Raw genomic sequence first — 14,809 nt, forward strand, 5'->3', positions numbered from 1 at the left:
ATTCTTTAGCAATGAAACCTTTGTTTGAGAAGGAAGTTATAAGATTAGAAAGGTTTAAATTAGGTCCAGGGAGATTAGAGTTAGCAGCACTCAAACTGGCCGTGGTCGAGTCTCTTCTCCCTAATGGAACAGTCCCCAACTTGATCGTTCCATCACCAACGCCGTCCATGTTCCGGCGATGCCGAACCTTGACAGAAAAAACAGATCTGATGGTGCTACGCTCTCAAAACTTCTTTCAGGATTGTATTTCATTAATTGATTTCTCTTTGCGCAAAAACACATTTTAATATATATATATATATATATAGGTTGTTATTGTTGCTTATTCACTCAATGAAATGACCTTCTCTCTCTGCTTTGAACTGAAATTTCTTTGAATTGGTGAAGAGAAATTTTCTTATTTGAACTAAAATTTCTTTGGGTTGGTCCAGAGAAATTTTCGGGTTTAAATTGAATTTTCTCTGGATTAATCTAGAGAAATTCTCTGGTTTGGATTGAACTAGTCCTCAATGTTGTACAGAGAAATTTGGCAACCTCTTCTTTTCCAACTTTCTCTGTATTTTCAGCAAGAGCAAAAGTAGCTTGAAGAAAGGGTTGAAAATTTCTCTGGAATAGTCCAGAATTTCTCTGGACCAATTTTCTCTGTGACGTGAATTTTCTCTGGACCAATTTTCTCTAGACTAATTTTTTCTGGACTAATTTTCTCTGTGACGTGAATTTTCTTTGGATCAATTTTCTCTGGACTAATTTTCTCTGGATTAATTGAGAGACCTTAGACATTATAAAAATATTTGATGTCCTTTATGCTATAAAATCTTAATACGAGGGACCTTAAAAAAAAAGCCTTTTTATATTTAGTATTTTTTTTAAAATTCACAAATATTATACATTTTAAATATATATATATATATATATATATATCAAAAAAATAAATAATCTAGGTAAACAAAATTACTAAAAATTAAAGGAACACAAAAAAAAAAAAAAATTTAAATCTCAATTTTATTAAAAATGAGTTAAACCAAGCAATTTTCTAAATCTGAAAAGCGAAAAGTGTAATTTACCAATTTAAAAAATAAAAGTAAAGAAGTTACCAGAAAGGAGCTTTGACAATTATCATCAGGATTCAGAACCCTTACCCGATTCTCTATTCGGACAAAGAGTTGAATTTTCTTTCTCTTTCTGATTCTGATTCTGATTCATCTTCTTCCTATCCTATACAACGTTCCAAAAACATGTTCAAGCTCTACTTCTGGAACAACTTTCACTAGCTCTCTCTAGCGTTGTTCAATCCGGACAAAATCATACTACATCGATAGAGAGAGAAAGAGAAGGATATGTCGTCGCCTGACATTAATGGAATGATGGACAACTCGAAGGAGCTCGATCGGTTAAGGAAAGAGCAAGAGGACGTTCTCAGCGAGATCAACAAGATGCACAAGAAGCTCCAAACAAGTAACTCTTTACTCTTTCCTCTTTTTTTTTTTTTTTTTTTTTTTTTTTTTTTTTATCAATCTTTCTCTTAACCCTAGATTTCTCTTCTCTTATTCAGGCTCTTATGTGTAGCATTTATGAACATTATGTGATTAATGAGTACAAATTTTAGTAAATTTGTCAAGTGTCAAGTTTTGGGTGGATGATAAGAGTTTGGAGTAAAGAAGAATTTGGAATATTTTGGTAAAAAGGACCTATGTGTGAAGCTTTGATTGGATAGAAAATTTGAGTAAAGGAAATGGGTCTCCCTTGATTTTTTTTCAAAAACACAATTTGGTATTCATGCTCTTATGTGTAGCATTTATGAACATTATGTGATTAACGAGTAGAGATTTGGGTAAAGGTTGGATATGCCCTTAACCATGTTGGCAATATTGGGTTTCATGCTATGATTTCACAATTTGTGGTGGGATGGGATGATTTGATGAAGATGGGTTAGTTGTATAATTCATGCCAAAGTGGGCAAATTATTCACCCACAACTTCTTCAAATGAACACAGATACCATAAATTAGTATATATTCATCTATTCTTGGTTCTAAGTAATCACTACTTGCTAGATTACGAGTAATCAAGAACTAAAACATAACAAAACCAATTTCTTCAGTTTTACATAGGCAATAAAATGTTACCCATGTGAAACACAACTTGACATGCATATATGGGTGTTGGATAAAAGCCGTAATACATTTTCAGTTAAAAGTAACCAAATAAGTATACATATACATTTATCTTTTGGTGAGTAAATGATTTCCTTTCACATCTTGATTTTCTTGCTTAACTGTTAAAGCTAGTTTATTCACTGTATGATTCTTTGCATGCCGATGCAGCTCCTGAGGTGGTTGAGAAGCCTGGTGATAATTCCTTGGCACGGCTTAAGATGTTGTATACACAAGCCAAAGAACTTTCAGATAGTGAATTGACGTATGTTTATTCGTATCTCTAAAGAAGTAGATGACTTCTACCTCTTGTTTTAAAATTGAAAATTTATTTTCCTTCTCTAAATTGAATGTTATAGCTTATAAGGAACATTGTTTGAAGTTGGGTCTGGGGTCCAGCTAGAAGCTAACATGGGGTCTAACCCTTATAATTCTTCTCGGTCATTGGCGTCTTTTGTCCGGGTTGGATTCACTAGACATGACTAAAACTGTAATTAGCTTCTTCTTTTCTTTTCATCACACCAGTGTTGCTTTCGTTGTTTGCAGTGTTTCGAATCAGTTATTAGTGCAACTGGATGCTCTGATGCCTTCTGGACCTCCAGGGCAACAACGAAGAAGGATAGGTGTGTGCGAGAACTTAGTTATGGAATTCTGTCTTATGAAAAACTGACTTTAAGCTTTTTACATTAAGCACTTAAGCTTTTGCATGTTATGATTTTTGTGATTGATGCACAGGTCATTGTGCGTGGCTCTTGCAAAGTTGGTTTTCCTGTAAATGTGTATTTATTTTCCTTTTTCTTTTTGAGCAGCATAGTCTGAACTGGACATTAGAAATGCTTGCCAGAAAATGTAAAGAAAAAGACACTCTAAGCTTGCTGCTGTATCAAAGATATTTTATCTAAAACATTCAGACTGTTATTGTCTCAAATAGCTATGTGATGAGCAGACACCTTAGGTAGATAGTTTAATTTACTTGTTTTAGGAAATTGGCAATTTGCATGTGTTTTTTTTTTCCCCCTTCTTCCTTGAGTTTTTTATTTTTAAATTTTTTGTATGTCTTTTTTGTCATCCCCCTCCTTCCTTTTTGCTCTTGCCAAAGGTATTGGTGGACAACATAGTGGGAGGTAGTTAACTTTGATAGATGATCAGTCATCGTTACTTAAACCATAGCATCACTATGTTACTATTCTCTGATGTATCTTGTAAATGTTGTTTCTCCTAAGGGCAGTAATGAGGAATCCATCAAGAGAAATTCATATCGGACATGCATAATCTTTCATTTATGATACTATACGCATGCTAGATGCACTGATACCTAATGCAGTGAATATGTATTTTAACATGTGATTGTGTTAGTTCTTCATTTATCCAAAAAAAAAAAAATATATGTATTGTGATTGTGTTAGTTCTCATGTTGCTGTGTTAAACATTAAGCTAACTACTTTACATAACCAAGTAAAATCTGGCACGAAAGGAATGGTGTCTGATCTTGATCACTTGTACACATGGCCTAGACCAATGAGTGAATGAAATGCACTTTTCATGCCTTAAATTCCAATGCATCCTTGGTGTTGTTCTTTGTGAAGCTTCCATGCTTTAAGCTCATACTGCATTGTTTACTCTTGTTTAAGTGTTAAATTATGTATTATGTTCATGCAGAAGGTAATGAACAGAAAAAGAAACGAATGAAGGCCGATTCAGATATCTCAAGGCCTACTCCATCAGTGCGAAACCACCTGGATGCTCTTGCTAGTCTGAAGGGCGAACAAGTACTAATCAAGTTCTGAAGTGATTCATTTTTTACATTTGTTGTTCTATATCATGCCTCCAATTCTATTTTTTTTTTTCTTGACTTATTCTTTAGGCAGTCCCAGTGTAATCTTTTACGCTGGAGGAACATTACATTTCCCTCCCTGACGTCTACTATATTTCTCAGGTAGCAGCTAGGGTCACACAAGAAAATGCTGAGAAAGATGAGTGGTTCGTTGTTAAAGTTATTCATTTTGATAGGGAAACTAGAGAGTAAGTTCAGTTTCAGTTCCACCCAACATAAGATTGTGCTTTGGATGCCCTTCATTCTCCTGCACGCCTCCTCTCTCTCACACACATGCACGCACCCCTTACCTTTTTTCTTTTTAAGTTTTTGTTTTTTGGACCAAGGAATATGTTGAAGTTTAATTTGATAATCTATGAAGCATAAATCACATTGTTCTGTTGATTCGGCCACCAGACTGGCTGGTCTAATATGTTTTGTTGAGAAAGCAATGACAATTGCTTCTTGTTATTGAAGTGCAAGTCTTTGATGCAAAAATGGGTCAAATCCGTGAATTTATACGGTCAAATTCGTGAGTTTTACACTGATGGGACCTACAGCATATGGCACAAGCTCCCTTCACATGAGAAAGCTCATCCATGTTGGAAGACAAGAGTGTGTGCCATCTTTTAATAGAACCAAAGGCTTTTAAGCTTTAGTGCATTGCTGATGTGGGATAGCATTCATTAGGATGAGGCTTTTATATTGACATGGAAGCCTCACGGAATGGAGTAGCAACAATGTGGAAAGTTTTAAAACAAACTTCTTGCATCTTGCAAATTTGATACTGGATAAGGTTTTTGGGTTCACCATTGGTTGTGTGTTCCAAATTTGATGCACATATCTTGCTATGTGGCTTAGGTGGTGGGATGTCCTGTCATGTTTGTATACACCGGAAAATATTATTTGTTGTTATTCTCTACAGCCATCCTCCTATAATAGGTTCTCTGTAGTTTTGTAGGAGAAAGAGCTATAACATATTTTGGAAGCTTAATTGTGATGGAACAAAATGAAGAACACGACTGTTTTATTTTATCTTAATATCTATTTAATCATTGTCTAATATATCTTTATATGCAGATTTGAAGTACTTGATGAGGAGCCTGGTGATGATGAAGAGGGTGGTGGCCAGAGGTAACTTTTGTTGTGACTTCCTGGGTTGCTTTAGATTGACTTCTTAAATTCAATGATCAGAAATATTGAGGGTTTAGACAATGAATTTTGTTTCTTACTGTATACTTGATCAAATGTGGTTTATTACTACATCTGAATGATGTATTTTAATTCTTTATCGAATTTCTAATTTCAGAAAGTACAAGCTGCCTTGGTCACATATTATACCTTTCCCAAAGCGGAATGATCCCTCTGGTGCTCAAGATTTCCCTACTGGGAAACAAGTTTTGGCAGTATATCCATCAACAACTGCATTGTATAAAGCAACTGTAGTTCAACCTCGCAAGGTAAACAGTTTGTCCATGTGTTTTGTATCCAAATTGTGATTTGTTGTTCTTGCATTTGATTCTCCAGCTTCTTTAAAATTTGAACCTGGTGGTGAACGGCCGAACTGACCACTTCTTGCATTTTGCATGCCACGTGATGTTCTCAACTATTTTTCGTGAAATTTCAGAGGAAGGCTGATGAGTAAGTGGCTTCCCCTTTTCTTTTATTTGAATATTGCACACACGGGAATAATGCATTTTGTGGCATTTGTGAACCAAATAGAAATGCCAGATGATATAATTATTTACAGTTGGTTTGGATTGCGGAATTTGGAAAGAAAAAAATAAATAAATGCATCTCTTTGTTCATGTCACTTGTTTTTTGGACTAATAAAGAGGAGAGAATTATTGTGAATTGGGAAGAAATAGAAAGAAAACAAATTCTCTTAAAATTCTCATTTTAAATTTCTCCAAAATTGGAGAGATTGGAGAGAAAAGTAATCAATGGAATACTATTTTTCATAATACCAAAACTGCCCAAGATATAGAAGAAATAGAAAAGTTTACACCTATAAACACATATAAAAGATTATTTTGGTAATATAACATGAAACAATTTCTTTCTTCTCTCATGAGTTTAATAAAAAAGAATTCATTCTCTTTTCTCTCCTAACTGAATTTATCATTTCTTTTATTTTCTCTTCTGTTCTTCTGAACAGAGTGTAACTGGGTAAAAAAGTCAACTATTTTTTATCCCGATAAGTTTTATTTAAACTTTTGTTAATGATAACATGATTTAATAAGCTGAATAACAACGGGATCTTGAATGCTTGGAAAACAATTAGTGATATAATTTCCATGTGTACTGGTATTATTAAGGGTAATGGAACTAATCCCAGAATTTTGGTCTTCATGATAGATGCTTGTGGGATTTGTAACTTAAAAATGCCTTTGAATATGGTTGTGATAGTAGTTTTCATGTTGTGGCAGTTATGTCTTGGAATTTGATGACGATGAAGAGGAAGATGGATCTTTGCCGCAAAGGATTGTACCCTTCCACAGGGTCGTAGGTCTCCCAGAAGGGCATCGCCAGTGAGAATATATATATACATATATGTTGTTCATATGTATGTTTAAATTTGAATTTGTTCCACTGTGTTGTGCGTTGGACATTTTAGGTGCCCTATGCATTTATTAGTATACTTTCAGGGATACTTTCATATGTATGTGTAGCACTCGAAAAATTACTGGCTTATTGGATATCCCCGAAGGGCCAAAAATTACTAGCATATCAATTGCTATGAATATTGTACAAAAAATAATTTTCAAGAAAATACTTAAAATAATAAAAAAATAAATATGAGCTCTTTTATGTTACTCTTTCAATGTACAAAAATAAATAAATAAAATTATATAGAAGAATTGATTAAATTTTTCCTTGATGAATAGTTTTGAGAAAGGTAGTAATTATGCAAATTAAGGGATAAGATTAAGGGTAAACTGTCTTGGCCACGCTGACTACATCAAGAACATGATCATCAGCACCGCCCAAATGGATGGTATTATTCTCGTGGTTTCTAGCACTGACAGTCCAATGTTGCAAACGAAGGAACACATTTTGCTTGCGAAAGAGGTCGATTTAGGGTTTAGGGTTCCGAACATGGATTTTTTGGAATAAACAGGGACAAATCGACAAAGAAGAGCTTTTAGAATTAGTCGAATTAGAGGTACCCAAGCTTTTATCGTCTTATGAATTTCCAGGAGATGATGTTCTGATTGTTTCTGGTTCTGCATTGTTAGCTTTAGATGCATTAATGGTAAACCCTAGTATAAAAAGGGGTGAAAATCAATGGGTTGATTGAATTTATGATTTAATGGACCCTGTTGATAGTTATATACCAATTTTCCAAAGACAGAAAGATTTGTCCTTTTTTTTTTTCGCTATTGAAGATGTGTTTTCAATTACTAGGCGCAGGACAGTGGCTACTGGGAGGGTTGAGAGGGGGAGGATTAAAGCTGGGGACAATGCTGCCATTGTTGGGTTGAGAGAGACTAGAACTACAACTGTTACTGGGGTTAAGATGTTTTCAGAAGATTCTTGATGAAGCACTTGCTGGTGATAATGCTTGGCTTTTTCTAAGGGGTATACAGAAGGTTGATGTTAAGAGAGGTATGGTGTTGGCTAAGCTGGGGATGATCACACTGCGTACTAAGTTTGTTGCAATTGTGTATTTGTTAAAAAAGGAAGAGGGTGGCAGGCATTCGCCTTTCTTGGCTGGGTATAGGCCTCAATTTTACATGAGAACTACTGATGTTGCCAGGAGGATGGTTTCAATTATGAATGACTAGGAAGAGGAGTCGATGATGGTTATGCCCGGGGATCATGTTAAAATGGTGGTAGAGCTAATTATGCCTGCGGCATATGAGCGAGGAATGAGATTTGCTATTAGAGAAGGTGGGAAGACTGTGGGTGCTGGCGTCATCCAGTCCATTGTCGAGTGAATTTTTATTTTTATTTTTTCTTTCTCAGCATACAAATTGAGAGTTTCATGTGAGTTTCCCACCTCCATGTTCAATTACTGTGACAATTCTAACACAAACCGATTTTGTTTTCTCTTTTTTTTTTTTTTTTTTGTATTCTTGATCTTCATTCTTAGGCCAAGTTTGATATCCTTAAAATAATCCATCTTTTTATCTTTTTTCCATCACATCACCTCTCTATTTTTCTGCACATCTTTTCGTAAAAAGATAAAAAATGCATTTATTTAGCTCATCCCAAACAACTGATAGTTTTAAATTTAGAATATGTTACTTTCTATAACAAAATTCTGGTGGCATTTTTGCTTGCTTTTGATATAGTTTTTAAACTGGATAGGTTTCTGAAGTGTCTTTTGTCCTTGTTTTCTTCCTTCCAAATTCAAGAAAATAGTCTCTCTCTCTCTCTCTCTCTCTCTATTAACCTACATTATACGAGCTCCAGGTTTGAATTTGATTAAATTACGCCTGAGGATTTGGTATTGGTGGTTCTGACATGAAACCATTATGAATTTGATTAGCAATCCAAAAGTTTGTAGCCCAAGAATAGTTGACACCATCCCAGCCGATGATTGTTGAAGGATTTGAATGTTGAGTCTTCGACAATACAACTGCTTGTGGATTAATGGTTAAGCTACCTATGTTGACAGGTTTATAACAGTACGAATCACAACTCGAAGGTTTTGGAGTTCACTTCACTGCCCAAGATGTTTATCTATATGTGGGGTGTCAATTTTATTATATTTGGTGCATAGAGAAGTTGCACCAAATTTCTAACACGAATTTTCAAAATTAAATAAAAAGAAAGTATGAACTTCAATAGTTGTGCCAAACAGAGTTGATATAATTCTTTTTATATTTATAAATAATTTTTTACATATTAGCAAAAGAATAATGCTTGGGACCCCCTTTTGGGGGTCACCCCCTCACCCCCTTTGCCATGTGGCAGGTGGTGATTGGAGGAGCAGGAAAAAAAAGAAAAAGAAAAAGAAAAGGTGACCAATGAGAGAGAGAGGGGGTCAAAGGGGGTGGAGGAAAAAGGGGGGATGAATCATTGTTGTTAGCAAAAATAATATATACAATTTTTATTACCAACTATTCAGACATAGCAATTTTGTACAAAGTAATATATAATTTGTGAAGAGTGTTGTGGGTGATATAATTATTTTCTACCCTTTATTCACAATAGGAGTGAGACCACATAATCATAAGAGGTGGGTTTTAATTCTCATTATAAGTTGAAGGTAAAAAAATACGATTGAAAATAGTATGGCTATAATCTTACGAATAATTATTCAGTAATCTTGAAGTATAGACATGTGATATTTCATAGTATTGTGATTGATGAGGAAGGTGAGTAGATGATGTATTGTGTTCGGTGATTGGAAAACATAAGGTAACATATTGAATGATGATTGGTTAAGAAATACAGACATGTGGTACTCTGAGAACATTCTATAATTTCTATAATCTTACACATTATTAAAGGTAATTTGAGCAAGTGAAATCAACTAATACAAAGTATAATGAAATGAAATAAATAATAAAACACAAAGTATAATGAAATGAAGAGCATATACATTAGTACTCTAAATAAATTTTTAAGTGATGTTTTGCTCATCTCAAGCCTTTTTTTAAAATCTAATTCATATGGATGTATAGCGATTTTGAATTAGACCATAACCCCCCCCAAAAAAAAAAATGCAAAAAAAGAGAGAAATATATATATTTATATATATATTAATCTGCATGTTAAAATTTTAGAACAAGTTTATGCTTTATCTAAACCTCATGAAACATGTCAATTATTTGACGCTCACACAATTAAACGACATTTAAAATCTGGTCACAATTTTATTCATTTATGACTAATTCAAGTTGGAATCAACCCATTAACTTCACAAGGTAAAAATGCTTCTGTTTTGTTATGTTTATGTGATACTCGTTTTCTTGATTATAATGATAGTTTAATGAGTATGATGGTAACTGGTCTCCACAAAGGACCCGTTCATTTTAATTGGTTTCCTGATTTCACTTTAAGTTTACGTGATCCACATATTTTAGATGCATTAACTTTGAATATTCAATTAAATGGTTCATTTACAAATATTAAAGATAAAGTTCATAATATTGCTTTAATTTATTGTGTTCATTATAAATGTATAAAAACTAATTTAAATGTTCAGGCTTTACATAAAAGTCCAAAGGATAAAACTTTATTAATTCAAAGTAGTGGTAATGATATTAATATTAATACACCACAAATGATTGAATGGAAAGATATAAATCTCCCTGATCAATGGATTACTACTAATGAAAATTACAAACCTAATCAAAAACAATTTACTAATCAAGATATCCAAGATGTTCAACAATTCACTGATGGTTCAGTTTGTATTAAATTTAATCGTAGTCAATCTTCTAGACATAGTACTTCTAGTGTACTTACTGATACTGATATTGATGATGACATATTTAATACTCCTTTATTTCAGCAAAGTAGTCAAATCAATCTTGGCCGAACTTTTGGTCAGACTTCTCATAGTCAATTAAAAGGAATTGATAACTCTACCACTTCTCAAATTAGTAAACCTGTTTATTCTACTCACACACATGTACCTAAAGATGATGATGAATCTCATGGTTCTTCTACTCAAACTGGTTTTGAAGTTATACCTCCAATAAATCCTCAATTAATGATAATCAAGAAATCCTTTGCTCCTGATCTTGATAGATTACTTATTGAATTTAAATCTAAAGAAAATAGAACTAAAAGACATGCTTACCGTTCTAAATATGATTCTGCTCAACATTCCAGAATAACTAGAAAATGGTATGATTTTATGATTGAATATAGTATGGAATTACCTTTCTTTGAATACTTTGAAAATTATTACAAAAAAGTTAATACAATCACAAAATATAAATGGAAAACTTCCCCTAATACTTCTATTAGCTCGAGTCATCCTCCCTTATCTAATATAATTATTGAATGTCAAGGTTCTGAAGTCTCAGCCTCTCCTTTTAAGTTGTCTGGCACTGACTCTGAAATTAAAAAAGTCATTGAACAAAATAATTATACTAATAAATGTTTAAAAACCATTGGTAAACAATTAGATAAGATAGAAATCAATTTAGATGATTATTCTGCTAACCATACATCTACTAAAACAACCCTAGATCAACCTTTGCTTAATTTACCTACTAATCGCTCTAAACGAACTAGTTTAGTTACCAATGATAATTCTACTATTAAAAAGCTATTGAACAATTATTTACTAAATTATCTACTACTAAAACAGCCTCTCCATCTAAGGATAAAAGTCTAACTGTTTTAAATCAACAACCTATTACAGATACTATATCTAATCAATCAAAAACTGATACCACCAACAATGAAATAAATCAATTAGCTCAACAATTTCCATCCTCTAATCTTAATAAAATACATTATCCTAAAGTTAATCCTCAAACTACAAAAATTGGTATTCTCGACCTACTCCGCCTGATCTCCAATATGAAGAAACTAATCTCAACAATTAATTTTCTATCTCCGCTAAAAAGTTATATGAATGGAATATTGATGGTTTTAGTGAAGATCAAATCCTCCAAAAATTAAATCATTTCTCTATGGTCTCGAATAGTTATCTTAGTAATTACCCTGATTATTCTCAACCTAAAATTGTTTCCTTAATCACCTCTGGTTTTACTAGTATGCTCAAATCTTGGTGGGAAAAATACCTTACTGAAGATCAAAGAGAATCTATTATTCATGCTAATAAAAAAGATGAACATGATTTACCTATCTTTGATAAAACTATTGGTTATTATCACCCTGATGAGATTAATACATTAATATATACAATAGTTAGACATTTCATTGGTACCCTTACTAATATATATTCTCGCATACATGATCAACTTAGTAACCTTACTTGCCCTACATTAAGTGATTTTCAATGGTATAAATATGTATTTACCTCTCGAGTAATGTTAAGAGAAGATTGTACTAAATTATTTTGGAAAGAAAAATTTATTAATGGATTACCTAGTCTTTTTGCTCATAAAATTAGAGATGTTCTTAGTCAACCTACTGGTGTTATTGAATATGATAATTTAACTTATGATGATATAATTAGCACTATTCAAAAAGAAGGATTAAAAATGTGTATTGATCTTAAACTTAGTCAAAAAGCTACGAAAGATAAACATAAGGCTAAATATGAATTAAGAAATTTCTGTGAACAATATGGTCTACCTCCGGTAGCACCCTCTCGTTGCAAATCACATAAATATTCCAAAAATAAATCATCTTACAAATACTCTAATAAATACAAAAAGAATTATTCTCCTTCCAAATCAAATGATAAATTCTATACTAATCAAAAAGAAATATTACAAAAAATCACATCCAAAATCTAAATCTAATAAGTATATAACCTGTTATAATTGTGGTCAAAAGGGTCATTATTTTAATAAATGTAAATAAAAATAAAAATTAAAAGATAAAGTTAATCAACTTCACATCAATGATAAATCAAAAAATCAATTATATGAAATCTTTCAATTAAACCAATCTGTTAGTAATTCCTTTTCTGATCATCCTGATACTTCCTCTAATTATCATTCACCCAGTGAAGATTCTGATAATAATATTGAATTAGGTTGTAATGATGTTTGTTGTAAACTGTTAAACAAAGTACTATTCTTACTAAACAAAATCAAGAAGAATCTGCTCTTATTGAATTGATTAGTCAATTAGATGATCCAGAATTAAGAAAGAAATATACTGATAACCTCAAATCCTTATTGATCAATCCTGATAGGAAACCTAAACACGATAAACCAATAATTAGTCTATCCAAAACTTTAGAAAGATTTAAAAATAAACAAAAAGAAATTACATTACAAGATTTACAACATGAAATCAATCAGATTAAACAAACTATTAAAGATTTACAGAGTAAAGATAGAGTTTTAGAAGATGAAATTATTACATTAAAACTTAATAAAAGTTTAGAAAATTTCCATGATAACAATAATGAATCTCCTAACGAATCTGAACATGATTTTGATCATACTTATCCTGATAAACTTCTGTTTGATAATAGATCACACCAATCTCAATCTCCTAATCTTAAAGATAAACGATTAAATCTAATTAATAAAATTCATATTTAAAAATGGTATTCGAAAGTTAAACTTGTTATTCATAATTTTGAATTAGATGTTATTGCTTTAATAGATACTGGTGCTGATTTAAATTGTATTCAAGAAAGATTACTCCCTACTAGGTATTATGAAAAATGTCATGAAAAGTTAACCTTTGCTAATGGTAGTAAGATGCATATTAAATATAAATGACCCAAAATACATATCTGTCAAGATAATATTTGTTTTAAAACCTCATTTGTTTTAGTCAAAAATATGGCTGATAAAGTTATTTTAGGAACTCCATTTATATTTTTATTATATCCATTTACTACATCTAGTGAAGGAATAACTGCTCATGCTTTTGAGCAACCTGTTACTTTTAAATTCTTATCTCCTCCTGAAATGTTTTAAATCAATTAAAAGATTGTTCTATTTCTCACACTATTAATCGATTAACTCGTCACATACTTTTCCTCAAAGAAGAAATTAATTATAAAAAAATTGATCAACAATTAACTGATCCAGTTATTATTTCTCAGATTAATGAATTTCAATTAAAATTAGAAACAACTGTTTGTTCAACTTTACTACTGCATTTTGGCATAGGAAAAAATATGTAGTCACATTACCATATATTAAAAAATTTAATGAAAAACAAATTCCTACTAAATCTTGACCTATTCAAATGAATCATGAATTACTTGAAATGTGTAAAAAAGAAATCAATGAATTATTAAAAAATAGAATAATTAGTCCAAGTAAACCACCATGGTCATGTTCTGCTTTTTATGTTAATAAAAATGCTGAATTAGAACGAGATGTCCCTCGCTTAGTCATCAATTATAAACCATTAAATAAAGTGTTAGAATGGATCCGATATCCTATTCCTAATAAAAAGACTTGATTAAAAGACTCAGTCAAGCTGTCATTTTTAGTAAATTTGATTTAAAAAGTGATTTTTGGAAAATTCAAATTCATCCTACTGATAGATATAAAACTGCGTTTACTACATCCTTTGGTTATTATGAATGGAATATCGCGCCATTTGGATTAAAAAATGCTCCTAGTGAATTTCAAAATATAATGAATGATATATTTAACCCATTTAGTTATTTTTTTATTGTTTACATTGATGATATATTAATCTTTTCAAAATCAATTAATGAACATTAGAAACATTTAACTGCTTTCTTTTATACTATTAAAAGTCATGGTTTAGTCATTTCTGCTCCTAAAATTAAACTGTTCCAAACTAAAGTCAGATTTATAGGTTATGATATTCATCAGAATACTATTCTGCCAATTAGTCGTTCCATTGACTTTGCGTCTAAGTTTCCTGATGAAATTCTTGATAAAACTCAATTACAACGGTTTTTAGGTTCACTTAATTACATTGCTGAGTTCTACAAAGACCTTAGGAAAACTTGTCAACCTCTGTTTGATAGGTTAAAAGATAATCATCCTCCTTGGTTTTCTGTTCATACAACTATTATTAAACAAGTCAAACAATATGTTAAGTCTCTTCCTTGTCTTTGTGTTCCTACTGAGAATTCATTCAAAATTATTCAAACTGATACTTCTGATATTGGTTATGGTGGCATTCTTCTTCAGAAAGTCACTCCTTAATCATCTGAACAGCTTGTTCGTTATCACTCTGGTGTTTGGAATAAAGCACAATCAAATTATAGTAATATTAAAAAAGAGATTTTATCTATT

The 14,809-nt window shown here is 31.9% G+C and overlaps 1 protein-coding gene and 1 pseudogene across 3 annotated transcripts; both read left to right on the forward strand.

The window, feature by feature from the left end:
- The first annotated feature begins 1,035 nt into the window (after positions 1-1,035).
- LOC114316262 (SAGA-associated factor 29 homolog A) lies at positions 1,036-6,781 on the forward strand. 2 transcript variants are annotated; one of them, XR_014365488.1, is made up of 9 exons: positions 1,036-1,455; positions 2,324-2,417; positions 2,699-2,775; positions 3,812-3,921; positions 4,089-4,174; positions 5,046-5,099; positions 5,275-5,425; positions 5,493-5,606; positions 6,395-6,781. XR_014365488.1 is itself a non-coding variant. In XM_028262925.2 (9 exons), exons 1-9 carry the CDS (start codon positions 1,338-1,340, stop codon positions 6,498-6,500), a joined length of 810 nt encoding a protein of 269 aa, XP_028118726.2. In that variant the 5' UTR covers positions 1,036-1,337; the 3' UTR covers positions 6,501-6,781. The 2 variants fall into 2 exon arrangements, 1 of the variants encoding a protein (XP_028118726.2); XM_028262925.2 differs by having other exon boundaries at positions 5,593-5,606.
- On the forward strand, positions 6,764-8,112 carry LOC114316310 (elongation factor Tu, chloroplastic-like; annotated as a pseudogene). Its single transcript, XR_014365972.1, has 2 exons — positions 6,764-6,791; positions 6,886-8,112. The product of XR_014365972.1 is annotated as an elongation factor Tu, chloroplastic-like (transcript).
- Positions 8,113-14,809: the final 6,697 nt, after the last annotated feature.

Source organism: Camellia sinensis, chromosome 4 (genome assembly GCF_055761805.1).
Source record: "Camellia sinensis isolate YWXY chromosome 4, ASM5576180v1, whole genome shotgun sequence".
NCBI classification, from domain to species: Eukaryota; Viridiplantae; Streptophyta; class Magnoliopsida; order Ericales; family Theaceae; genus Camellia; species Camellia sinensis.

What these genes read in the sequence shown, in the direction of transcription:
- LOC114316262 (XM_028262925.2), top strand. Translation starts at nt 1,338, where the DNA reads ATGTCGTCGCCTGACATTAATGGAATGATGGACAACTCGAAGGAGCTC. An exon ending in CTTTCAGATAGTGAATTGAC is followed by an intron (nt 2,418 to 2,698) that starts GTATGTTTATTC and finishes CGTTGTTTGCAG; the next exon opens with TGTTTCGAATCAGTTATTAG. An exon ending in GAAGAGGGTGGTGGCCAGAG is followed by an intron (nt 5,100 to 5,274) that starts GTAACTTTTGTT and finishes TTCTAATTTCAG; the next exon opens with AAAGTACAAGCTGCCTTGGT.